The sequence below is a fragment of the Pseudophryne corroboree genome, chromosome 9, assembly GCF_028390025.1.
Source record: "Pseudophryne corroboree isolate aPseCor3 chromosome 9, aPseCor3.hap2, whole genome shotgun sequence".
Taxonomy (NCBI): Eukaryota; Metazoa; Chordata; class Amphibia; order Anura; family Myobatrachidae; genus Pseudophryne; species Pseudophryne corroboree.
The window spans coordinates 76,692,071-76,718,266 of record NC_086452.1 but is presented as its reverse complement, the minus strand read 5'-3'; the positions used below and the strand labels follow the sequence as shown (position 1 = coordinate 76,718,266).

Genomic DNA, 26,196 nt, shown 5'->3' with positions numbered 1-26,196 from the left:
GAACCATGACTGACACTGGGATAGGTTAAGTGAGCAGCAGGCTGGTAATTCTGGAGGCCCTGAATGGATTTGCTCACTCTGGTGGAGCATATCCATGAATCCTCTAAATACCTGGAGGACACCGCCAGTGATGATGGGGTAATTGGATCTCGGATTTTGCTGTCCGTTGTCTCAGCAAGCTATGCTCTCTTGGAAGTCAGCATGGTGGAAGCCTAGGGACAAACAACCAGTATGACGGCAAGTCTCCCCACCCGGGAACTGCCGTAGTGGGAGCCTGTCTGCTTCTCTTCCAGGACCAGTGGTTTAATGCAACCTCAGACACCTGGGTGAGAGCATTTGTAAGTCAGGGATAAATCTCCTTAACTTCCACCCCAGACAGTACTTACACACCTGTTATTCTGGAGACAAAACACTTCTTGATATCCTCAGAGTTACTTGTTCCAATCCCAGAAAAACAGAAGAGATTGGTCCTGAATCAGAATGGATGTTTGGATCCTTGGACAGCTTCTGCCCTATAAATCCCTACACATCCAGTTTCTAGTAGACAGATTCAAGAGTCCTTAAGGTCCATCATTAACAGTATGAAACAGGGCAAGTTAAGTTGCCCATGGACACAGCATTCAGTGTATTCGCAGATTTGTCATTCAGTCCCAATATTTTCATTTTCTAAATCTACTTTTGGGCTGGCCAGTCCTAGTATCAAGAGTGTTCACAATGGTAGTCCCTCAGATAAAGGTGGGGGGAAGGGGAGACACTTATGCCAATCAGGGCAGGTTCCCAGGCCTTGCTGCAGGTTTCATTTCTAAAGATGTCCCGGGCTTTAGAATCTCAAGCTTGGATGAGTAACTGCAAGAAGTCCAACTTGGCACCTTCCTGGGTCTTCTGTGGGTGTTCTACTCAGAGGACAAGATCCTCTCACTACAGGGACTTGTGAAGTCTATTAACTTCTGCATGAAAGTCCTAGGGAAGTTGACTACCCATGCAATTTCAGCACTCAAGGGGGTTCCAGATGGAGCTAATTCTAAAATGGAACAGGTCTCACTACTATATTACCAGTCAGTTTATCAAACTGTCTGCGAAAGTGCATCAGTTGCTCCTCGGTCATCTAAGGGGCTGCAACCTCAACAGGGTACGCCCCTACAACCTCAACAGGGTACAGCCCTTTACTATTTGGATTTAGATAACTGAAACAATGGGCACAACTTGGAATGGTCTTTGATATGCAGAGGAGCTCTCAAATGCACAGGAACCCAGAGTCTAAAATTTCTAATTAGAGGAGGCCAGATCTCACAAAGAACTACCATCAATATAAAGTCAGGTTGCACAGCCGTGAGAGAGACAAGGAGGATCGGAGGGTGGAGTGGAGTTTGGCAGACATGATAGTGGTATCCCTGGGGCATTACAGATTCAGTACATGATGTCAAAAAATGTTTAACACAAGCTATATAATACACAGGCATCATTATGTGCCCAAGCAAGCACTTTCCACTGCAAACACCTCCACCTCCAAACACAACCATACACCTGCACAAACACTAACGCACAAAGGGGGTCATTCCGACCCGTTCACACGCAGCGGTACTTCGCTGCGGTGCGAACGGGTCGGAACTGCGCATGCTTAACGCCCGCATTGCGCGCGCGTCATTGCCCAGCGACAGCCGTCGTCAGGCAACGACAGGAAGAGAGAAGAAAGTGATCGCTAGCGCGATCGCAAGAAGATTGACAGCGGGAAGGCGTTCCGGGGGCGGATACTCACCGTTTTCCGGGCGTGGTGATCCGAACGCAGGCCGATCCAGGCGTTTGGAGGGGGGGTGGATATCTGACGTCAATCCCGGGACCTTCGTCGCTGGATCCGTTGCACAGGGTAAGTAACTCTTACCCTGGTCTTGTTTTGCAGGAAACTTTTTTTAGCATAGCAGGGCTGCACAAGCGATCACAGCCCTGGTATGCTAAAATACACTCCCCTATAGGCGGCGTCAAGTTGATCGCACGAGCAGCAAAAAGAGGCTACGGGCGATCAACTTGGAATGAGGGCCACAGCTCATACTAAGTTCCACATATGCACAGCTTGAAAAAAAAAAAAAGATCTAACAGGCCAAAAACATTGCTATTTGTGTGCAAAATAACCAACATCTAATAAACCTTATACAACTAATTCCATGGAGTGCCGTCCTTCTTCTGCCATATACATATAAGCAAAACCTTAAATTCAAATAGAAAAGTGTGGCAGCTATCACAGTGGCTGCTCTATCATGAATATGACGCGACACTCACTGTGCTCCAAGAAGTGTGCTAACCCCGGCAGATCCTCAGGATCGCTGAAGCTTCCAACGCCAATGCAAAGGGCAGCAGCAGACTGTAGAGAAAGCAGACACATGCCCTAATGCTTTACACCAGAATGCAGAGAAACAGAGTCCCTGCAAGTAGGACACTGTATTAGTGCAAGGGTATTGTTTTGTTGGAACGTCTTCTGCTAGATATTGCAACTGATGACCTGCCCCTTCCTCACGTTGTGTTAACCTTGGTTATTGAATCTACCTGCGGTATTAGAGGGGTATGCATATGCAAATTTCATTTTCATGATTGCTAGTTATAATGGTGCATTTACTTACCCTTTCATTTACCCGATCACCCTTCTTAGGGGTTAGTTTTCCCATACAGTACATTGAGGCACTGTTCAAAAGATATCTCCACTTTCATTTTAACAATGCTAAATGGGTCTGGTAGTATTACTGCATAATATCGGTACTTGAATCATGTGACATGCCGACATCATATTACAGATATCATACATAAAACGACTGCCTAGCAGGGGAAACTCCATATAGTATTTCTCATGGATTCTAAGGTAAATCTTGTATTCTTACTAAACAGCATGTAGATCGACTACCGCCTCCAGGTGTCGCTTTGACAATGGGGTCTATTTACTAAGCTTTGGATGGAGATAAAGTCAACGGAGATAAATTACCAGCCAATCAGCTCCTAACTACCATGTCACAGGCTGTTTTTGAAAAATGACAGTTAGGAGCTGGTTGGTTGGTACTTTATCTCCATCCAAGGCTTAGTAAATAGACCCCAAGGAGTGAAAGCAGTACAATTCAGTAATGGGCCATATCTGCAAAAGGGAAAAGTATCAGTTTCTTCTTATTAGAAAGGAAGCTTCTGTTTTGCTGACCTTAGCCTTGAGGGGAATAATAAGCTCAGAGTACCTTGATCTTTGCACTGTAAATGAGCATTAGTAATCTTTGATGACTTATAAGCTCCAGGAGATGTTGAAAACTGCCTGAAATGGGCAGTTTATACAGTTACAATATTACGGAGACATCATGGATGCTTTATGTTCTGTTATACTCTGATCAATTGCAAACACAGGCGTGTAATAAGGATCAACAATGCTCAATTCAAAACACATCTGTGCTCCAGTGAATACACAGAACGTCATCACAAGTCAGCAGAGTATCAGCAATTCTGTACACAGTACCAGCTTTTCAGTGCAGCCCTTTTTGTGTCTTGTATACAGGCTGTCAGACTCCTCATGTTCATCTTCCTCATCATCATCTTCATCATCTTCTTCTGAATTGCCCTCACTCTCATCCTCACTGTCATCTTCAGTCTCCCACTGCTCATCGTCGTCTTCACCATCCGAGGATTCATGAGCATCGACACCCGGTGATGTCATATCAGAGATGAGCAGAGCTCTAAGACCATTGTCTAGCTGAATAAACCTGCCGTGATACAGATGAAAGGATAAGAAAAAAAACATCAAGGCGAATGCTAAACCTTACTCTGGCAAGACCAGGAGCAGAAATGCAGAAAATGAAAAGATAGCTAGGTGTCAATGAGCTGGCTGCACGTACAACAGATCATCGTAACGTCATCATTAGCAAGTTCTATGGAGGAGATTAAGGGCCTAATCCAGCCTGGACCGCGGCAGCGATCGCAGTCTGAAGCCCTTTGGGGAGTGTGCCCGCGCACCCCGGGAGGCCCAGTGAGATGGTAAAAGCATCTCAGGGATGCAACCGCCTCTGCCCGACAAGCAGGAAGATACTCGGCGGGTGCAAAATCATCACTGCCGTGCGATGCTTTCGCATCCATGTGGAGGGGGGGGGGGGGGTAGAGCCCGACATGCGGGGCGGACTAGCCCTGTGCTGGGCGTACCCCCGCATGTCTGACTAACTGATCGTAGATGTGCTAAATTTAGCATATCTATGATCAGATCTGAATCACCCCCTACATTCTAAGTGATGGGAACAAAGTGCCATCAACACAGTAACATTGCTAATTTTTCCTCACACCTCGTTCATGTGCGCAGGAAAATGAGTGATGTTGGGGTATTGTATTCTATAAAAAGGCGTGGAACATCGCAGAGAATTCAGTCTCCCAATAAAACCTTAGAACCCAACCTGGCTTCTTTAGTTTTACTTGTGTGCAAATGGACCGAGACAAAGTTTCAGGGAAAATTTGCCTTGCATGGCCCAGTGGTGCAGCCGCAACAACTTTGAGCTTAACCCCCTCAAAACTGTCGAGATGATGGTGGACTTCAGGAAGAAGTCAGCTAGTGCACCTCCACTAAGGATTGCTGACAGCGTGGTATCGCTAGTGGACTTGAAGTTCAAGTTCTTAGGGACCACAATCTCCCGGGACCTTAAATGGGGATGCAACGCTGACGCCACTGTCGGGAAAGCGCAGCAGAGGTTTTTCTTCAGGCAACTAAGGAAGTTCCACATCCCACAGAAGCTTCTGCTCTTCTTCTACTCCACGATTGTGGAGACAGTACTGTGCTCCTAGATACTAGTATGGTACAGCTCCGCCAGCGCGAGGAGCAGATAGAGGCTCCAAAAGGTGGTCAGAACCGCAGAGAAGATCATCAGGGCTGACCTTCTCTCAGTCTAGGATATGTACCTGTCCAGAGCTAAAAGCCGGCAAGGGTCATTCCATGGTAACTAAAGTTACATTTTGACTAAACAGATCATGTGAAAATAAGAATTTACTTACCGATAATTCTATTTCTCGTAGTCCGTAGTGGATGCTGGGAACTCCGTAAGGACCATGGGGAATAGCGGCTCCGCAGGAGACTGGGCACAAAAGTAAAGCTTTAGGACTACCTGGTGTGCACTGGCTCCTCCCCCCATGACCCTCCTCCAAGCCTCAGTTAGGATACTGTGCCCGGACGAGCGTACACAATAAGGAAGGATTTATGAATCCCGGGTAAGACTCATACCAGCCACACCAATCACACCGTACAACCTGTGATCTGAACCCAGTTAACAGCATGATAACAGAGGAGCCTCTGGATAGATGGCTCACAACAACAATAACCCGATTTAGTTAACAATAACTATGTACAAGTATTGCAGACAATCCGCACTTGGGATGGGCGCCCAGCATCCACTACGGACTACGAGAAATAGAATTATCGGTAAGTAAATTCTTATTTTCTCTGACGTCCTAGTGGATGCTGGGAACTCCGTAAGGAACATGGGGATTATACCAAAGCTCCCAAACGGGCGGGAGAGTGCGGATGACTCTGCAGCACCGAATGAGAGAACTCCAGGTCCTCCTCAGCCAGGGTATCAAATTTGTAGAATTTTGCAAACGTGTTTGCCCCTGACCAAGTAGCTGCTCGGCAAAGTTGTAAAGCCGAGACCCCTCGGGCAGCCGCCCAAGATGAGCCCACCTTCCTTGTGGAATGGGCTTTTACAGATTTTGGCTGTGGCAGGCCTGCCACAGAATGTGCAAGCTGAATTGTATTACAAATCCAACGAGCAATAGTCTGCTTAGAAGCAGGAGCACCCAACTTGTTGGGTGCATACAGGATAAACAGCGAGTCAGATTTTCTGACTCCAGCCGTCCTGGAAACATATTTTCAGGGCCCTGACTATGTCCAACAACTTGGAGTCCTCCAAGTCACTAGTAGCCGCAGGTACCACAATAGGTTGGTTCAGATGAAACGCTGAAACCACCTTAGGGAGAAAATAAGGCCCTCATTCCGAGTCGTTCGCTCTGTATTTTTCATCGCATCGCAGTGAAATTCCGCTTAGTGCGCATGCGCAATATTCGCACTGCGACTGCGCCAAGTATCTTTGCTATGAAGAAAGTATTTTTACTCACGGCTTTTTCATCGCTCCGGCGATCGTAATGTGATTGACAGGAAATGGGTGTTACTGGGCGGAAACAGGCCGTTTTATGGGAGTGTGGCTGAAAACGCTACCGTTTCCGGAAAAAACGCAGGAGTGGCCGGAGAAACGGGGGAGTGGTTGGGCGAACGCTGGGTGTGTTTGTGACGTCAAACCAGGAACGACAAGCACTGAACTGATCGCACAGGCAGAGTAAGTCTGGAGCTACTCTAAAACTGCTAAGTAGTTTGTGAGCGCAATATTGCGAATACATCGGTCGCAATTTTAAGATGCTAAGATACACTCCCAGTAGGCGGCGGCTTAGCGTGTGTAACTCTGCTAAATTCGCCTTGCGACCGATCAACTCGGAATGAGGGCCTAAGGACGAGTCCTCAATTCCGCCCTGTCTGAATGGAAGATCAGATAAGGGCTTTTACAGGATAAAGCCGCCAATTCTGACACGCGCCTGGCCGAGGCCAGGGCCAACAGCATGACCACTTTCCATGTGAGATATTTTAACTCCACAGATTCAAGTGGTTCAAACCATTGTGACTTTAGGAACCCCAAAACTACATTGAGATCCCAAGGTGCCACTGGAGGCACAAAAAGGAGGCTGTATATGCAGTACCCCTTTTACAAACGTCTGAACTTCAGGAACTGAAGCTAGTTCTTTCTGGAAGAAAATTGACAGGGCCGAAATTTGAACCTTAATGGACCCCAATTTTAGGCCCATAGACACTCCTGTTTGCAGGAAATGCAGGAATCGACCTAGTTAAAATTCCTCCATCGGGGCCTTACTGGCCTCGCACCACGCAACATATTTTCGCCAAATGCGGTGACAATGCTTTGCGGTTACATCCTTCCTGGCTATGATCAGGGTAGGGATGACTTCATCCGGAATGCCTCTTTCCTTCAGGATCCGGCGTTCAACCGCCCTGCCGTCAAACGCAGCCGCGGTAAGTCTTGGAATAGACAGGGTCCTTGATGGAGCAGGTCCCTTCTTAGAGGTAGAGGCCACGGGTCCTCCGTGAGCATCTCTTGAAGTTCCGGGTACCAAGTCCTTCTTGGCCAATCCGGAGCCACGAGTATAGTTCTTACTCCCCTCCGTCTTATAATTCTCAGTACTTTTGGTAAGAGAGGAAGAGGAGGGAACACATACACTGACTGGTACACCCACGGTGTTACCAGAACGTCCACAGCTATTGCCTGAGGGTCCCTTGACCTGGCGCAATACCTGTCCAATTTTTTGTTTAGGCGGGACGCCATCGTGTCCACCTTTGGTTTTTCCCAACGGTTTACAATCATGTGGAAGACTTCTGCTGAGGAAGTCTGTTTCCCAGTTGTCCACTCCCGGAATGAACACTGCTGACAATGTTATCACATGATTTTCCGCCCAGCGAAAAATCCTTGCAGCTTCTGCCATTGCCCTCCTGCTTCTTGTGCCGCCCTGTCTGTCTGGATCAGCACCGGCTGACCTTGAAGCAGAGGTCTTGCTTGGCTTAGGGCATTGTAAATGGCCCTTAGCTCCAAGATATTTATGTGAAGTGATGTCTCCAGGCTTGACCACAAGCCCTGGAAATTTCTTCCCTGTGTGACTGCTCCCCAGCCTCGCAGGCTGGCATCCGTGGTCACCAGGACCCAGTCCTGAATGCCGAATCTGCGCCCTCTAGAAGATGAGCACTCTGCAACCACCACAGGAGAGACACCCTTGTCTTTGGTGACAGGGTTATCCGCTGATGCATCTGAAGATGCGATCCGGACCATTTTTCCAGCAGGTCCCACTGGAAAATTCTTGCGTGGAATCTGCCGAATGGAATTGCTTCGTAGGAAGCCACCATTTTTCCCAGGACCCTTGTGCACTGATGCACTGACACTTGGCCTGGTTTTAGGAGGTTTCTGACTAGTTCGGATAACTCCCTGGCTTTCTCCTCCTGGAGAAACACCTTTTTTCTGGACTGTGTCCAGGATCATCCTTAGGAATAGAAGACGTGTCGTCGGGATCAGCTGCGATTTTGGAATATTTTGAATCCAACCGTGCTGCCGCAACACTACTTGAGATAGTGCTACCCCGACTACCAACTGTTCCCTGGATCTTGCCCTTATCCGGAGATCGTCCAAGTAAGGGATAATTAAAACTCCCTTCCTTCAAAGGAGTATCATCATTTCGGCCATTACTTTGGTTTGTCCACGGCACCCCGGGTCTTTACCAAACGGCAGCGTCTGAAACGGATAGTGACAGTTCTGTACCACAAACCTGAGGTACCCTTGGTGAGAAGGGTAAATTGGGACATGGAGATAAGCATCCTTGATGTCCAGAGACACCATATAATCCCCTTCTTCCAGGTTTGCAATCACCGCTCTGAGTGACTCCATCTTGAATTTGAACCTTTGTATGTAAGTGTTCAAGGATTTCAGATTTAAATTAGGTCTCACCGAGCCGTCCGGCTTCGGTACCACAAACAGCGTGGAATAATACCCCTTTCCCTGTTGTAGGAGGGGTACCTTGATTATCACCTGCTGGGAATACAGCTTGTGAATGGCTTCCCATACCGCCTCCCTGTCGGAGGGAGACGTCGGTAAAGCAGACTTTAGGAAACGGCGAAGGGGAGACGTCTCGAATTCCAATTTGTACCCCTGAGATACCACCTGAAGGATCCAGGGGTCCACCTGTGAGTGAGCCCACTGCACGCTGAAATTTTTGAGACGGGACCCCACCGTGCCTGAGTCCGCTTGTAAAGCCCCAGCGTCATGCTGAGGAATTGGCAGAAAACGGGAGAGGGCTTCTGTTCCTGGGAACTGGCTGTTTGCTGCAGCCTTTTTCCTCTCCCTCTGCCACGGGGCAGAAATGAGGAGCCTTTTGCCCGCTTACCCTTATGGGGCCCAAAGGACTGCGCCTGATAATACGGCGTCCTCTTATGTTGAGAGGCTACCTGGGGTAAAAATGTGGATTTCCCAGCCGTTGCCACCAGGTCTGTTAGACCTACCCCAAATAACTCCTCCCTTTTATAAGGCGATACTTCCATATGCCTTTTGGAATCAGCATCACCTGACCACTGTCTTGTCCATAACCCTCTTCTGGCAGAAATGGACAGCGCACTTACTCTTGATGCCAGTCGGCAAATATCCCTCTGTGCATCACGCATATATAGAAATGCATCTTTTAAATGCTCTATAGTCAGTAATATACTGTCCCTATCTAGGGTATCAATATTGTCAGTCAGGGAATCCGACCAAGCCACCCCAGCACTGCACATCCAGGCTGAGGCGATTGCTGGTCGCAGTATCACACCCGTGAGAGTGTATATACATTTTAGGATATTTTACTGCTTTCTGTCAGCAGGTTCCTTAAGGGCGGCCGTCTCCGGGGACGGTAGTGCCACCTGTTTAGACAAGCGTGTGAGCGCTTTATTCACCCTAGGGGGTGTTTCCCAACGTGCCCTATCCTCTGGCGGGAAGGGGTATGATGCTAATAACTTTTTAGGAATAAACAGTTTTTATCGGGGGAAACCCACGCATCATCACACACTTCATTTAATTCCTCAGATGCAGGAAAAACTACAGGCAGTTTTTTCTCACCCAACATAATACCCTTTTTAGTGGTACTGGTATTATCAGAAATGTGTAAAAACATTTTCCATAGCCTCAATCATGTAACGTGTGGCCCTACTGGAAGTCACATTCGTCTCTTAATCGTCGACACTGGAGTCAGTATCCGTGTCGGCGTCTGTATCTGCCATCTGCGGTAACGGGCGTTTTAGAGCCCCTGATGGCTTTTGAGACACCTGGACAGGCACAGGCTGAGTCGCCGGCTGTCTCATGTCATCAATCTTTTGTAAAGAGCTGACACTGTCACATATTCCTTCCATAAGCTCATCCACTCAGGTGTCGACTCCCTAGGGGGTGACATCTCTGTTACAGGCAATTTCTCCGCCTCCACATCATTTTCCTCCTCATACATGTCGACACAACGTACCGACACACAGCACACACACAGGGAATGCTCTGATAGAGGACAGGACCCCACTAGCCCTTTGGGGAGACAGAGGGAGAGTATGCCAGCACACACCAGAGCGTTATCTACTATATAATAGCCCTATTCTGTGACCTTGTGATTCATTTGCTAACGCTGGGCGGAGTCACAACAGTGGGCGGAGTTATTCAAATGAGTCACAGAGATCTGGCCAAATCTACAGGAGACTAGGAGCAGAAGCAGATAGCATGGGCATTGGGCATGTCACAGGCAGGGGTGCAGACCTCCCAGCTTTCTGCAGGAGCTTTCTCCAGGCAGAAGGAGGGAAACACACTCGGCGAAAAGGGGGCGTGGCTTCACGGGAGGGCCCCCGTTTTCGTCAGTGAGGGGGCTTGCCCAGCGCTCTGTGAGCTGCTGGCATGCCCCCAGGGCTGATTATGAGTCCGGGGGGCACAGGGCACTTGAGACAGGGGAGCCCTATCTCATTGCTGTGCCTGCTGTGGGTTGGGGGCGTGGCCTAATCGCGCCCGCGTGGCCACGCCCCCTTATGCAAATTCCGATTTTTATTTTTTTATGGGATTTTGGCCCCTCAGCTAGGGCTAAATCCAGAGGAGGTGGTCGCTCCCCCTACACACCCGCACAGGGAGAAGAAAGCAGGGAGACTGCTGCCTCCCTGCAACACCACAGACCTGCCAATATGCAGCAGCGTGTGCTGACTGTAGCACAATGCTGCCGCTCTTGCTGGCAGGACGGGGGGAGCTTCTGAGCTGGGACAGAGCTACTCCAGCCGGGGGGCCCCCTAAAACTGTGGGGCCAACGGTACGTATCCCCTGGCCACCCCCCCCCCCCTTAATCCGGCACTGCTGCTGGAACCCCCCCGTAGTCCGTACCCCCTGATGCCCCCTCTCCCTCTGTCTCCACTATTCACCGCTGCTCTGCTAAGCAGAACAGCGAGTACAGGAGCTTTCCAACTGCCCCCCCCACCACCGGACACTGCGACCCGCGGGTGGGACAGCGGGACAGACCCCAAAAAAATGGGACTGTCCCGCGAAAATCGGGACATTTGGGAGGTATGGGGGTGTGTGAGGGGTATGTCATACAGACAGACGGGCACCGGCTCACTGTGTGCTTGACCCCCCACATCGGCATACTCAGCAGGGTCTCTCTGATGCGGAGGAGCGTCACTTTCTGACACACTCCACGCTTCTTAGCTGCAGTTTAGTGGGGCACCTGCCGCTGTGCAGGTTCCATACTGCCTCTGTTATCTCCAGCCCCGGCAACCCCACCGCTAGCTGCAGCGCTGCCACCCGCAGTGGAGTGCGCCCAGCTCATTCACACACTTTAGCTGGCGGGTAGCGCTGCAGAAATCCGAGCTGCTTGCAGGCTCTGACCCACTCCTCCCTCCAGCCGCAGCGTCTCCTGGGAGCTAACCAGTCACTCCCAGTCTCCCCTTACCACAGTGCCCGGAAGCCGTGAGGTCCGCGCCACGTGCATGCTATGACCCCCTCCTCCCTCCAGCCGCAGCATCTCCTGGGGGCTAACCAGTTATTTCCAGTCTCACCTTACCACAGTGCCCGGCAGCTGTGCGAGGTCAGCGGTGTGTGACTGAGGAGGGGGGGAGGGATGCGGACTGGCAGAGAAAGCAGGACTCCAGCCTGAGAGAGTCAGCCATGCCAAGTCTCCAGCAGCAGCAGATCCCAACAGGTTGGAATGGAACAGCAGCAGCCAGCAGCAGTGACTCCGGTAAGACACATCTGTCTGTCACCACTGTTTTGTCCCTAATACCAATCTCTCCCGTGCCCTGTGTTCTGTCATGTCCCGGTCACCCCTGGCCTTGCCCTGCCACCCTTATTCTGGCCCTTTCACCCTTATCCTGGCCCTTTCACCCTTATCCTGGCCCTGTCACCCCTATCCTGGCCCTGTCACCCCTGTGCTTGCCCTGTCAACCCTATACTGGCCCCGTCACCCCTGTCCTGGTCCTGCCGCCCCTACCCTGGCCCTGTCACCCCTATCCTGTCCCTATCATTTCTGTCCTGGCCCTGTCACCCCTGTCCTGGCCCCGTCACCCCTGTCCTGGCCCAGTCACCCCTGTCCTGGCACCGTCACCCCTGTCCTGGCCCCGTCAACCCTGTACTGACCCGGTCACCCCTGTCCTGGCCCTGTTACTGCATACCCTCCGCACCTTCCCCTCCACCACATGCGGCACTCCACCCCTCCCCCACATGCTGTGCCTCCAGACCCCCTACACCACCCGTGGCTCCCACTCCTCCAACCCTTCCCCACCCACAGCACCTCCAGGCCCCTTCCACCATTCACCCCCCTTATACGTCTCCCCCCACACCTGCCCCCCTCCACCCGCAGCATCTGCAGACACCCTCCTCCATCAGCGGTCCCCCCCTCACCCACCCCTCCCCCACCAATGGCACCCCCGCACCTGCCCCTCCACCACCTGCAGCACCTCCGGACCTCCTTTCCCATCCGCCGCAACACCCGTACCTGCCCCTACCCTACCCATGGTGCCTGCGGTCCCCTACCCAACCCCCGGCACACCCATCCCACAGCACCTCCGGAACCCTTCACCCATCCACAACATCCCCACACTTGCCCCTCTCCCACCCGTGGCACCCCTGCCCCTCCCCCACCTGCAGTGCCTCCGGACCCCTCCCCCATCTGCATTCCCCACTCCTCTGCCCCTCCCCCACGCACAGCACCTCCCGAACCTTCCCCATCCGGGCCCCACACCCACTTCTGCCTCCCCTCCACCCGCAGCATCTACAGACACCATCCGCAGTCCCCTCGCACCCGCTACATTCTGTACATCGTGCCCTGCAGGTGCTGTTCACGCCGTCGCAAGGGGCTGCGCCTCCTTCACCATCGCACGCCCTTTCATTGTGCAATATTTAACCACTAACAAAGGAATTTAGGTAATACTCCATATAATACAAATATTAAACCCCAGAAAGGCATGCAAGGGTTAAGGGGGCGTAGCCCCTTGCGACGGTGTGAAGAGCGCCCGTAGGGCGCGATGAAGCACCTAGTATATATATATACAGGGATAACCTTATATAAGTGTTTTTCCCTTTATAGCTGCTGTATTGTTATACTGCGCCTAATTAGTGCCCCCCTCTCTTTTTTAACCCCTTTCTGTAGTGTAGTAACTGCAGGGGAGAGCCAGGGAGCTTCCCTCCAACGGAGCTGTGAGAGAAAATGGCGCCAGTGTGCTGAGGAGATAGGCTCCGCCCCTTTTTCGCTGACTTTTCTCCTGCATTTTTCTGGATTCTGGCAGGGGTTAAAATACATCCATATAGCCCTGGGGGCTATATGTGATGTATTTTCGCCAGCCAAGGTGTTTTTATTGCTGCTCATGGCGCCCCCCCCTAGCGCCCTGCACCCTCAGTGACCGAAGTGTGAAGTGTGCTGAGGAGCAATGGCACACAGCTGCAGTGCTGTGCGCTACCTTGGTGAAGACAGGATGTCTTCTGCCGACCTCTTCTTGCTTCTGGCTCTGTAAGGGGGCCGGCGGCGCGGCTCTGGGACCGGACTCCGAGGCTGGGCCTGTGTTCGGTCCCTCTGGAGCTAATGGTGTCCAGTAGCCTAAGAAGCCCAATCCACTCTGCACGCAGGTGAGTTCGCTTCTTCTCCCCTTAGTCCCTCGATGCAGTGAGCCTGTTGCCAGCAGGTCTCACTGAAAATAAAAAACCTAAAACTAAACTTTCACTAAGAAGCTCAGGAGAGCCCCTAGTGTGCACCCTTCTCGGTCGGGCACAAAAATCTAACTGAGGCTTGGAGGAGGGTCATGGGGGGAGGAGCCAGTGCACACCAGGTAGTCCTAAAGCTTTACTTTTGTGCCCAGTCTCCTGCGGAGCCGCTATTCCCCATGGTCCTTACGGAGTTCCCAGCATCCACTAGGACGTCAGAGAAATATATTTGAGCATGTGTTTTGAATATTTTGGGCAAAGTAAATGTTTGTGTGGTACAGGATATGCTTTAATTTTGATGCAAAGCTTGGCAACTTGTCATAGTTAGATGCTTAGAGAGAGATGATTGAAAACTGGTAACAAACTTTACTTGTCCCTGTTTTCATGAAATGACCCGCAACGAAGATAGTAAAGGACCAGCTACACCTCAGCCACAGCATGTTTAACTTGCTTACTTCAGGCAGGCGTTACAGGGCGGCGGCTGCTGCCCCCCCCCCCCCCCCCCCGTCCGTGTCCACCAGAAGCCTCAAAAGTGTCTTTCCCCAAGCGGTCCGCCTGCTGAACTCCTGAACAAGTATATGCAAGTATACCTGGCCAATAAAGCTAATTCTGATTTTAAAATTAAAACACAGCAACAGCCAAACCAGTGATGCGTCATCACTACATAGCCATTTAATACTAAGGGGTCTATTCATGAAGCAGTGAAAGAGTGGAGAAGTGAGCCAGTGGAGAAGTTGCACATGGCAACCAATCAGGTGCTTCATACAAGTGTATAGTATGCAAATTATAATGTTACTTCAATGCTGATTGGTTGCCATGGGCAACTTCTCCACTGGCTCACTTCTCCACACTTATCACTGCTTCATGAATAGACCCCTCAATTGCATAAATAACTAAATTGGCAACTAAAGCACAGGGAGAATTCATGTTTGCCACAATGGCTTTGGAAGCTCAAAGGTAGGGAGCCCATATGCAAACACGATAGGAATATACTGCTTAGGAACAATTAGTAAGATTATACAGGTATAGAACAGAATGCTAAAGACACTGCAAGCTTAGCGATTTGGCGGATAATCATTCAAGAAATGGTACACTGGTGCAGTGTTTAATAACGAACAATCAAACCCCATTAGTGCTGTATACAGATGTGTCCCCATACAACTGGTCTCAAAACGCCATGTGCCGCAAGGTGACTGGGCGAGTGACCTGTCAGGTCAGCTAGATGGAGTCTGTATGCGAAGCACAATGGAACTTGGCATGGGAAAAAGCTGCAGCCGCTGCATCGTAGCACATCATATAAAGATTCAGACTCTTTCGCACACAGATATACAAGTGTCTCATATCAAGTTCTCTAGTCACATCACATTGTGATCAAGACGCATTTTGGTCTAAAAGATGCAAAAATTATGCCTGGTGCTATTAGAGTTTACGGGAGCAGGCGCGGTGAGAGGGGCAGTATGGCGTGACCTCAGCAATGATGTACGAGAACACATCTGTATAAACACGTCAAACAAATTACAATAATAAGGAAATTAATATACTATGACTGCACAGCACTGCTGAAGAATCAATCACTGTACCACCAGCTGCTAAGTCTCTTTGTAATCCTTGCTTGTTTTAGCCTATAACTTTTTATAATAGTGTTCTTTTGGGGTGTCGTTTAACATTTCCATAGCCCCCACATTCAAAAACTACAAAATCTTGCTTTCTGACAATTACTTTGCACACCACTGCACTTCCATACAATCCATTTTCACCTATTTTAGTATAGAAAAGAGGTTCCCAAACTGGGATCAGTACTAAATGCCGCCGGCCGGAATCCCGGCGGTCGAAATACCGACGCCGGAATCACGACCACACAATTCCGACAGGGGTGGCGAGCGGAACGCAGCCCCTTGCGGGCTCGCTTCACTCGCCACGCTGCGGGCACACTATTACATTCTCCCTCTATGGGTGTCGTGGACACCCACGGAGGGAGAATATGTCGGGATTGTGGCGGTCGGGATTCCGGCGTCGGTATTTCGACCGGCGGCATCTTGACCGCATCCCCCTAAACTCCATCCTCAAGGCAATTTGATTTAACCATCTGTGCTCCATATCTGGATGCTGGGACAATACTACTTAGGTCGACAGTGACTAGGTCGACACTACAAATAGGTCGACATGAACAAGGTCGACATGAGGGGTTTAAAAAAAATCTTTTAACTTTTTCATACTTTACGATCCACGTGGACTACGATTGGGAACGGCAACCTGTGCCGAGCGCAGTGGTAGTGGAGTGAGGCACCTTGCCTGAAAACTCATGTCGACCTAGCCACTGTCGACCCAGAGTCCCATACCCCTGTGCTCAGCTATGGATATCTTTAAAACCTGCACTGTTAGGGTGCCTTGAGAACTGAGCTTGGGAACCACAGGACAAATTCACGCCATGCTGTGCTGAAAGAATGGGGGATATTCAATTATCTGAGCGTCTAATTTTCCTGTCTAAACAGGAATTAAATTCACTATTCAATTGCTGTTTGGGTGTACATGCATATCGCAGCCAAACAGACCAGGTTTAGCCACGTAAAACAACTACACCCGTCTAAAGTCCTGCTTTGGGCATCCACACATTTTTCCTCACACCTCAGGAGGCTGCAAGAAAAATGTTTTCTCCATGGCTGCTGGGCGCCCAAACGGCAGAACAATTGAATTGCCGCCACCAGAATGCAGGCACTGGGGAGAGCGCAATGAAGTCCCTTGCATGCTTGCTGCGCTCGCCAAAGGTTCTATTCCCACTCCAGGGGTGTCGTGGACGCCCAGGAGTAGGAATAGCTGTGGCGGCGCTGCCGGCATTCTGGCGGCCGGGATCCCGGCGTCAGTATTCTGAACGCCGGGCTCCTGACTACATCCCGATTAATTGCCCGTTGACAATATGGACATTGTGTGGCATTAAATGTGTTATAATCAATGCTCACAAGAAACAGACACTGGCAATTAAACTGGGGAAGACAGAATGTCTTACATAGAGGGTAGTATCAACCCTGCAAATATATAACAACTGCAAACATATAATAATGATCAGCCCATTCAGATATATGTAATCATTGACTAACTTAAGCTAGGTACACACTAAGCCAGCACTGGTTTTGCCTTTTATATTGACCATGAATAATTTGAATTGGTCCTGGACCACCAACCCAGTGCACCCCTGCAAGTGTCCCGAGGCACCCCAGGGAGCCACGGCACACAGTTTGGGAACCTCTGCACTAAGCCATGGGTCTTTAACCTGCGGCCCTCCAGCTGCTGTGGAACTACACATCCCAGCATGTCCCGCCTCAGTTTTAGTATACCTTAATAGAAAAAATAAGATTTTACTCACCGGTAAATCTATTTCTCGTAGTCCGTAGTGGATGCTGGGAACTCCGTAAGGACCATGGGGAATAGACGGGCTCCGCAGGAGACTGGGCACTCTAAAAGAAAGATTAGGTACTATCTGGTGTGCACTGGCTCCTCCCTCTATGCCCCTCCTCCAGACCTCAGTTAGGATACTGTGCCCGGAAGAGCTGACACAATAAGGAAGGATTTTGAATCCCGGGTAAGACTCATACCAGCCACACCAATCACACCGTATAACTCGTGATACTATACCCAGTTAACAGTATGAAATATAACTGAGCCTCTCAACAGATGGCTCAACAATAACCCTTTAGTTAGGCAATAACTATATACAAGTATTGCAGACAATCCGCACTTGGGATGGGCGCCCAGCATCCACTACGGACTACGAGAAATAGATTTACCGGTGAGTAAAATCTTATTTTCTCTGACGTCCTAGTGGATGCTGGGAACTCCGTAAGGACCATGGGGATTATACCAAAGCTCCCAAACGGGCGGGAGAGTGCGGATGACTCTGCAGCCCCGAATGAGAGAACTCAAGGTCCTCCTTAGCCAGGGTATCAAATTTGTAGAATTTAGCAAACGTGTTTGCCCCTGACCAAGTTGCAGCTCGGCAAAGTTGTAAAGCCGAGACCCCTCGGGCAGCCGCCCAAGATGAGCCCACTTTCCTCGTGGAATGGGCTGTTACTGATTTAGGATGCGGCAATCCAGCCGCAGAATGCTCCAGCTGAATTGTGCTACAAATTCAGCGAGCAATAGTCTACTTAGAAGCAGGAGCACCTATTTTGTTGGGTGCCTACAGGATAAAAAACGAGTCAGTTTTCCTGACTCCAGCCATCCTGGAAATATAAAATTTATAAGGCCCTGATTACGTCCAGTAACTTGGAATCTTCCAAGTCCCTAGTAGCCGCAGGCACTACAATAGGTTGGTTCAAGTGAAAAGCTGATACCACCTTAGGGAGAAACTGGGGACGAGTCCTCAATTCTGCCCTATCCATATGGAAAATCAGATAAGGGCTTTTACATTACAAAGCCGCCAATTCTGACACACGCCTGGCCGAAGCCAAGGCCAATAACATGACCACTTTCCACGTGAGATATTTCAAATCCACAGTTTTAAGTGGCTCAAACCAATGTGATTTTAAGAAACTCAACACCACATTGAGATCCCAAGGTGCCACAGAAGGCACAAAAAAGGGGCTGAATATGTAGCACTCCCTTTACAAATGTCTGAACTCCAGGCAGTGAAGCCAGTTCTTTCTGGAAGAAAATCGACAGAGCCGAAATCTGGACCTTAATGGAACCCAAATTTAGGCCCATAGTCACTTCTGACTGTAGGAAGTGCAGAAAACGACCCAGCTGAAATTCCTCTGTTGGGGCCTTCCTGGCCTCACACCACGCAACACATTTTCGCCAAATACGGTGATAATGGTTTGCGGTTACTTCTTTCCTGGCTTTTATCAGCGTAGGAATGACTTCCTCCGGAATGCCCTTTTGCTTTAGGATCCGGAATTCAACCGCCATGCCGTCCAACGCAGCCGCGGTAAGTCTTGAAACAGACAGGGCCCCTGCTGTAGCAGATCCTGTCTGAGTGGTAGAGGCCATGGGTCCTCTGATATTATTTCTTGAAGTTCTGGGTACCAAGCTCTTCTTGGCCCATCCGGAACCACGAGTATCGTTCTTACTCCTCGTTTTCTTATTATTCTCAGTACCTTTGGTATGAGAGGCAGAGGAGGGAATACATAAACCGACTGGTACCCCCACGGTGTCACTAGAGCGTCCACAGCTATTGCCTGAGGGTCCCTTGACCTGGCGCATTATCTAATTTTTTGTTTAGGCGGGACGCCATCATGTCCACCTGTGGCCTTTCCCAACGGTTTACCAACAGTTGGAAGACTTCTGGATGAAGTCCCCACTCTCCCGGGTGTCGGTCGTGTCTGCTGAGGAAGTCTGCTTCCCAGTTGTCCACTCCCGGAATGAACACTGCTGACAGTGCTAAGACGTGATTTTCCGCCCATCGGAGAATCCTTGTGGCTTCTGCCATCGCCATCCTGCTTCTTGTGCCGCCCTGTCGGTTTACATGGGCGACTGCCGTGATGTTGTCTGATTGGATCAGTACCGGCTGGTTTTGAAGCAGAGGCCTTGCCAGACTTAGGGCATTGTAAATGGCCCTCAGTTCCAGAATATTTATGTGTAGGGACGACTCCTGACTTGACCAAAGTCCTTGGAAATTTCTTCCCTGTGTGACTGCCCCCCAGCCTCGAAGGCTGGCATCCGTGGTTACCAGGACCCAGTCCTGTATGCCGAATCTGCGGCCCTCTTGAAGATGAGCACTCTGCAGCCACCACAGTAGAGATACCCTGGTCCTTGGAGACAGGGTTATCAGCCGATGCATCTGAAGATGCGATTCCGACCACTTGTCCAAGAGGTCCCACTGAAAGGTTCTTGCATGGAACCTGCCGAATGGAATTTTGCTTCGTAAGAAGCTACCATTTTTCCCAGGACTCGTGTGCAGTGATGCACCGATACCTGTTTTGGTTTCAGGAGGTCTCTGACTAGAGATGACAGCTCCTTGGCTTTCTCCTGCGGGAGAAACACTTTTTTCTGTTCTGTGTCCAGAACCATCCCCAGGAACAGCAGGTGTGTGGTAGGAACCAGCTGTGACTTTGGAATGTATAGAATCCATCCGTGCTGTTGTAGCACATCCCGAGATAGTGCTACTCCGACCAACAACTGCTCCATGGACCTCGCCTTTATAAGGAGATCGTCCAAGTACGGGATAATTAAAAACTCCCTTTTTTCGAAGGAGTATCATCATTTCTGCCATTACCTTGGTAAAGACCCTCGGTGCCGTGGACAGTCCAAACGGCAGTGTTTGGAATTGGTAATGGCAATCCTGTACCACAAATCTGAGGTACTCCTGGTGAGGATGGTAAATGGGGACATGTAGGTAAGCATCCTTGATGTCCAGGGATACCATGTAATCCCCCTCCTCCAGGCTTGCAATAACCGCCCTGAGCGATTCCATCTTGAACTTGAATTTTTTTTATGTATGTGTTCAAGGACTTCAAATTTAAAATGGGTCTCACCGAACCGTCCGGTTTCGGTACCAAACACAGTGTGGAATAGTAACCCCGTCCTTGTTGAAGTAGGGGCACCTTGACTATCACCTGCTGGGAATACAGCTTGTGAATTGCCTCTAGCACAGCCTCCCTGCCTGAGGGAGTTGTCGGCAAGGCAGATTTGAGGAAACGGCGGGGGGGGGGGGAAGACGCCTCGAATTCCAGCCTGTACCCCTGAGATACTACTTGAAGGATCCAGGGATCCACCTGTGAGCGAGCCCACTAATCGCTGAAATTTTTGAGGCGGCCCCCCACCGTACCTGGCTATGCCTGTGGAGCCCCCGCGTCATGCGGTGGACTCAGAGGAAGCGGGGGAAGAATTTTGATTCTGGGAACTGGCTGACTGGTGCAGCTTTTTCCCTCTTCCCTCGTCTCTGTGCAGAAAGGAAGCGCCTTTGACCCGCTTGCTTTTCTGAAGCCGAAAGGACTGTACCTGATAATACAGTGCTTTCTTAGGCTGTGAGGAAACCTGAGGTAAAAAATTTTCTTCCCAGCTGTTGCTGTGGATACGAGGTCCCAGAGACCATCCCCAAACAATTCCTCACCCTTATAAGGCTCTATGTGCCTTTTAAAGTCCGCATCACCTGTCCAGTGTCGGGTCTCTAATACCCTCCTGACAGAATGGACATTGCATTAATTCTGGATGCCAGCCGGCAAAATATCCCTCTGTGCATCCCTCATATATAAGACGACGACTTATGTTCGCAAAATAGTATCCCTGTTTGACAGGGTTACAGACCACGCTGCAGCAGCACTATCTGCAGGTCTCAGTCTAGTACCTGAGTGTGTAAATACAGACTTCAGGATAGCCTCCTGCTTTTTATCAGCAGGTACCTTCAAAGTGGCCGTATCCTAAGACGGCAGTGCCACCTTTTTTGACAAACGTGTGAGCGCCTTATCCACCCTAGGGGATATCTCCCAGCGTAACTTATTCTCTGGCGGGAAAAGGTACGCCATCAGTAACTTTTTAGAAATTACCAGTTTCTTATCGGGGGAACCCACGCTTTTTCACACTTCATTCACTCATTTGATGGGGGAACAAAACACTGCCTGCTTTTTCTCCCCAAACATAAAACCCTTTTTTAGTGGTACTTGGGTTAATGTCAGAAATGTGTAACACATTTTTTATTGCCGGGATCATGTAACGGATGTTCCTAGTGGATTGTGTATATGTCTCAACCTCGTCGACACTGGAGTCAGACTCCGTGTCGACATCTGTGTCTGCCATCTGAGGGAGCGGCGTTTTTGAGCCCCTGATGGCCTTTGAGACGTCTGGGCAGGCGCGGGCTGAGAAGCCGGCTGTCCCATAGCTGTTACGTCATCCAGCCTTTTATGTAAGGAGTTGACACTGTCGGTTAATACCTTCCACCTATCCATCCACTCTGGTGTCGGCCCACAGGGGGCGACATCCCATTTATCGGCATCTGCTCCGCCTCCACATAAGCCTCCTCATCAAACATGTCGACACAGCCGTACCGACACACCGCACACACACAGGGAATGCTCTGACTGAGGACAGGACCCCACACAGCCCTTTGGGGAGACAGAGAGAGAGTATGCCAGCACACACCAGAGCGCTATATAATGTAGGGATAAACACTATCACTGAGTGAATTTTCCCCAATAGCTGCTTGTATAAACAATATTGCGCCTAAATTTAGTGCCCCCCCCTCTCTTTTTAACCCTTTGAGCCTGAAAACTACAGGGGAGAGCCTGGGGAGCTGTCTTCCAGCTACACTGTGAAGAGAAAATGGCGCCAGTGTGCCGAGGGAGATAGCTCTGCCCCTTTTTCGCGGACTTTTCTCCCGCTTTTTTATGGATTCTGGCAGGGGTAATTATCACATATATAGCCTCTGGGGCTATATATTGTGATTATTTTGCCAGCCAATGTGTTTTTATTGCTGCTCAGGGCACCCCCCCCCAGCGCCCTGCACCCTCAGTGACCGGAGTGTGAAGTGTGTATGAGGAGCAATGGCGCACAGCTGCAGTGCTGTGCGCTACCTTGGTGAAGACTGAAGTCTTCTGCCGCCGATTTTCCGGACCATCTTCATGCTTCTGGCTCTGTAAGGGGGACGGCGGCGCGGCTCCGGGAACGAACACCAAGGACGGGTCCTGCGGTCGATCCCTCTGGAGCTAATGGTGTCCAGTAGCCTAAGAAGCCCAAGCTAGCTGCAAGCAGGTAGGTTCGCTTCTTCTCCCCTTAGTCCCTCGTTGCAGTGAGCCTGTTGCCAGCAGGTCTCACTGTAAAATAAAAAACCTAACATATACTTTCTTTCTAGGAGCTCAGGAGAGCCCCTAGTGTGCATCTAGCTCGGCCGGGCACAGAAATCTAACTGAGGTCTGGAGGAGGGGCATAGAGGGAGGAGCCAGTGCACACCAGATAGTACCTAATCTTTCTTTTAGAGTGCCCAGTCTCCTGCGGAGCCCGTCTATTCCCCATGGTCCTTACGGAGTTCCCAGCATCCACTAGGACGTCAGAGAAACTGAGGCAGGGCATGCTGGGATGTGTAGTTTCACAGCAGCTGGAGGGCCGCAGGTTGAAGACCCATGCACTAAGCAATAATTGGACCAAGCAGCCAATACTTGATTGGCCCCTCCCATCATTGCACAGTGTGTCCTCAGCACCCGGAACTGGCGGCTGTTCACAAACCAGTCGGATCAGCTCCCGACATCAGGAGTGCTGCATGATGTTTGTCATTCCCGATGAGTCCATATAGTGGCACAAATGCAGTGTCGGCATGATTGGCTCGACAAAGAACATTTAAAAATGTCACCACAACAACATTTATCGTTCAGAGAAGAACAATAGTTGTGGAACGTCATGGAACGTTCCTCTTATCTGTCTGGTGTGTAACTAGCTTTACACTAGGCTGATCAAAGCTCTAAAGCAACTTGTAAATATAGAAGTATAATATAAATGTTACGAAATTATAATAAACAAAACAAAATAACCTTCATTAAAGCATATTTTAGTTTCTGTATAATGGAACCCAATATGCAAAAGATTCAAGTTCCTGAGATACAATTATTCCCCCCATTCTATTACAGGCATGTAGAAATACAGCAGTGTTATATACAGTAATACCTCCTTTCCACTGTGGACCTGGGACATTTGTGGGTCCTGAGACCAACTCGGTAAGGGATATGGTCGTTAGGTCGACACAGCTTAGGTCGACATGGTCATTAGGTCGACATGTCAAAAGGTCGACATGAGTTTTTCACTTTCTAAAAAAAATATATATATTTTTCCATACTTGACGATCCACGTGGACTACGAATGGAACGGTAACCTGTGCCGAGCGAAGCAGTAGTGGAGCGATGCACCTTGCCCGAAGCTGCGAGCTATGCGAGGGGACACGGTGGACTAATTGGGGTTCCCTGTCACTTTCCAAAGAAAACGACACCAAAAAGAGTCCAAAAACTCATGTTGACCTTTAAACCTGTCGACCTAGTACATGTCGACCTTCTGTGGTCGACCTAATGACTGTCGACTTAAGTTGTGTCGACCCAACGACCCGTAATTAGCGGGGTCGAGGTCCTGGCTCAGACCCTTTTCCACTGCTAAAAATCCTGGATTGATGCACGAGCTAAAACCGGGGATTTCCAATATAATATAATATAATATAAAACTGCATCAACCCAGCATTTCTGCATGTGTGAATGCAAACCACCCGGGTCACCAACCCTGCTCTTTACCAGGGTTGGCGCTGAGACTCGAGAATTTGCCCGCTTTTAGACCCAGCATATTCCCTGCAGCATGTGTATTAGTGGACTGACACAAACGGAGACCTTTTTGTTTGTTATTCTATTACACCAGGGATTAAGAGATGGTGGGTTGTAAATCAATTTGCACAAAATATGGTAGCATGCTCTGCCCTTGTAGACTTGTATATACCACTCATAATGGGATGGACAGACCCACAAAGAGAAACATATCTTTCAGTGTGGAGGCATCAGCGATGAACCATGTGCGGCCCTGCGCTCGTTCATCGCTAGTGCCCCGTCGCTTCTGCATGCAGGCCAATATGGACGATCTCGTCCATACTTGCCTGCACTGCTATGGAGCCGGGTCATTAAGCTGTGTGCACATTATAACGATCTCAGCCCGATATGCCGTTTCTAGATGAATTGGAACTACACGTTGGCCAGATCGTTCAGTGTGTATGCCAAATATGCACACCCCCACTGTCATTAGCGATATCTTCTGGTTGGCATGCTGCCTGATCAACCAGAAGATGTCGCTAGTGATGTCCGTCGCCCCTCTGCTTCGGCAAGTGTGTATGCACTTGCCAATACAGGGTCCCATCGCCCGAGACATCGGTTCAGTGTGCACCTGGCTTGAGCGATGAGTGATGTCAGAGAGAGAGATATCAGGGGCATTGTGTGAGGGACATCGAGAACAAATAGACAGGTGGGAGGAGTGACGTTAGAGATAGAAGACAGGGACCAGAGTAGTGACATCAGAGAGAGAAGGCAGGGACGGGAGGAGTGACATCAGAGAGAGAGGCAGGGACGGGAGGAGTGACATCAGAGAGAGAGGCAGGGACGGGAGGAGTGACATCAGAGAGAAAAGGCAGGGACGGGAGGAGTGACATCAGAGAGAAAAGGCAAGGACGGGAGGAGTGACATCAGAGAGAAAAGGCAGGGACGGGAGGAGTGACATCAGAGAGAAAAGGCAGGGACGGGAGGAGTGACATCAGAGAGAAAAGGCAGGGACGGGAGGAGTGACATCAGAGAGAAAAGGCAGGGACGGGAGGAGTGACATCAGAGAGAAAAGGCAGGGACGGGAGGAGTGACATCAGAGAGAAAAGGCAGGGACGGGAGGAGTGACATCAGAGAGAAAAGGCAGGGACGGGAGGAGTGACATCAGAGAGAAAAGGCAGGGACGGGAGGAGTGACATCAGAGAGAGAAGGCAGGGACGGGAGGAGTGACATCAGAGAGAGAAGGCAGGGACGGGAGGAGTGACATCAGAGAGAGAAGGCAGGGACGGGAGGAGTGACATCAGAGAGAGAAGGCAGGGACGGGAGGAGTGACATCAGAGAGAGAAGGCAGGGACGGGAGGAGTGACGTCAGAGACATAATGAGTGACGTCAGAGAGAAGGCAGGGACTGGAGGAGTGACATTGGAACAAGACAGGGGCTCGAGTGACGTCAGAAGTGGAGCACATAAAAACCTGCGATACTAACCGGTATTTCTTGGGGTCGCTGGGAGACTTCACAATATCGATGTCCTCTGTGTTGTCCCCTGCATGCGCCTCCTCCCGTTCCTCAGTGTTCTCACCATGGGTTGCCGGGGATGGCCGGGTGGCCTTGTGGGGGTTTCTGGCAAGCATGTCTCCGCGCTGACTCGGTGCCCAGAGTTCGCCAGCACCCGGTGTCCCAGGCCTCACAGTCTCAGCAGCACCGGGGATCAGGGTTCCAGCCAATCACAGAGCGCGGAGGGCAGCACGTGGCACAGGACGGACCTGCCAATGGAGAACGTTCCGCACGGGGAACCAATCAGAGAGCGCTGTGCGGCCGTGACGTATCCAGGAAGTGCGAGCACGTGGTGCTGCGGGGAGGGTTAGATCTATATCGGAGGGGCTGAAGGGACCTTGTGACGTATTGAGGGGAGGAGCTACGTCACCAGGGGGAGGAGCTACGGGCGAACAGGGTACCCGAAAAGTACCCTCGCGGGCTCGCTTCGCTCGCCACGCTTCGGGCACGGTGGCTCGCTCCGCTCCGCTTCGCTCACCACCTAATTACTAAAGGTAATAGTTGGTGGCGTGGACAGTAGAGGAACTATCCCGCTGGCCTAGCTCCTCCCCCTTGCGTCGTAACTCCTCCCCCTTACGGAAAAGGTCCCTTAGCCCACTTGATTCTAGCATCTACCCTGCGGGGGAGTAGGGACAGCAGAGCAGGGAACGTTGTAG

General features: G+C 50.3%; 1 protein-coding gene across 1 annotated transcript in view; it reads right to left on the bottom strand.

Moving 5' to 3' along the window:
* Positions 1 to 25,764, bottom strand: part of NRDC (nardilysin convertase) — a 129,944-nt gene extending 104,180 nt beyond the window's left edge. Inside the window, exons 1-3 of the mRNA XM_063939544.1 lie at positions 25,472 to 25,764; positions 3,482 to 3,725; positions 2,275 to 2,356 (exon numbers count right to left, since the gene is read on the bottom strand). Of these exons, the coding sequence (XP_063795614.1) occupies positions 2,275 to 2,356; positions 3,482 to 3,725; positions 25,472 to 25,617 (472 nt within the window). The 5' untranslated portion in view covers positions 25,618 to 25,764. The remainder of the gene's footprint in view (positions 1 to 2,274; positions 2,357 to 3,481; positions 3,726 to 25,471) is intronic.
* Between the last annotated feature and the right edge of the window lie 432 nt (positions 25,765 to 26,196).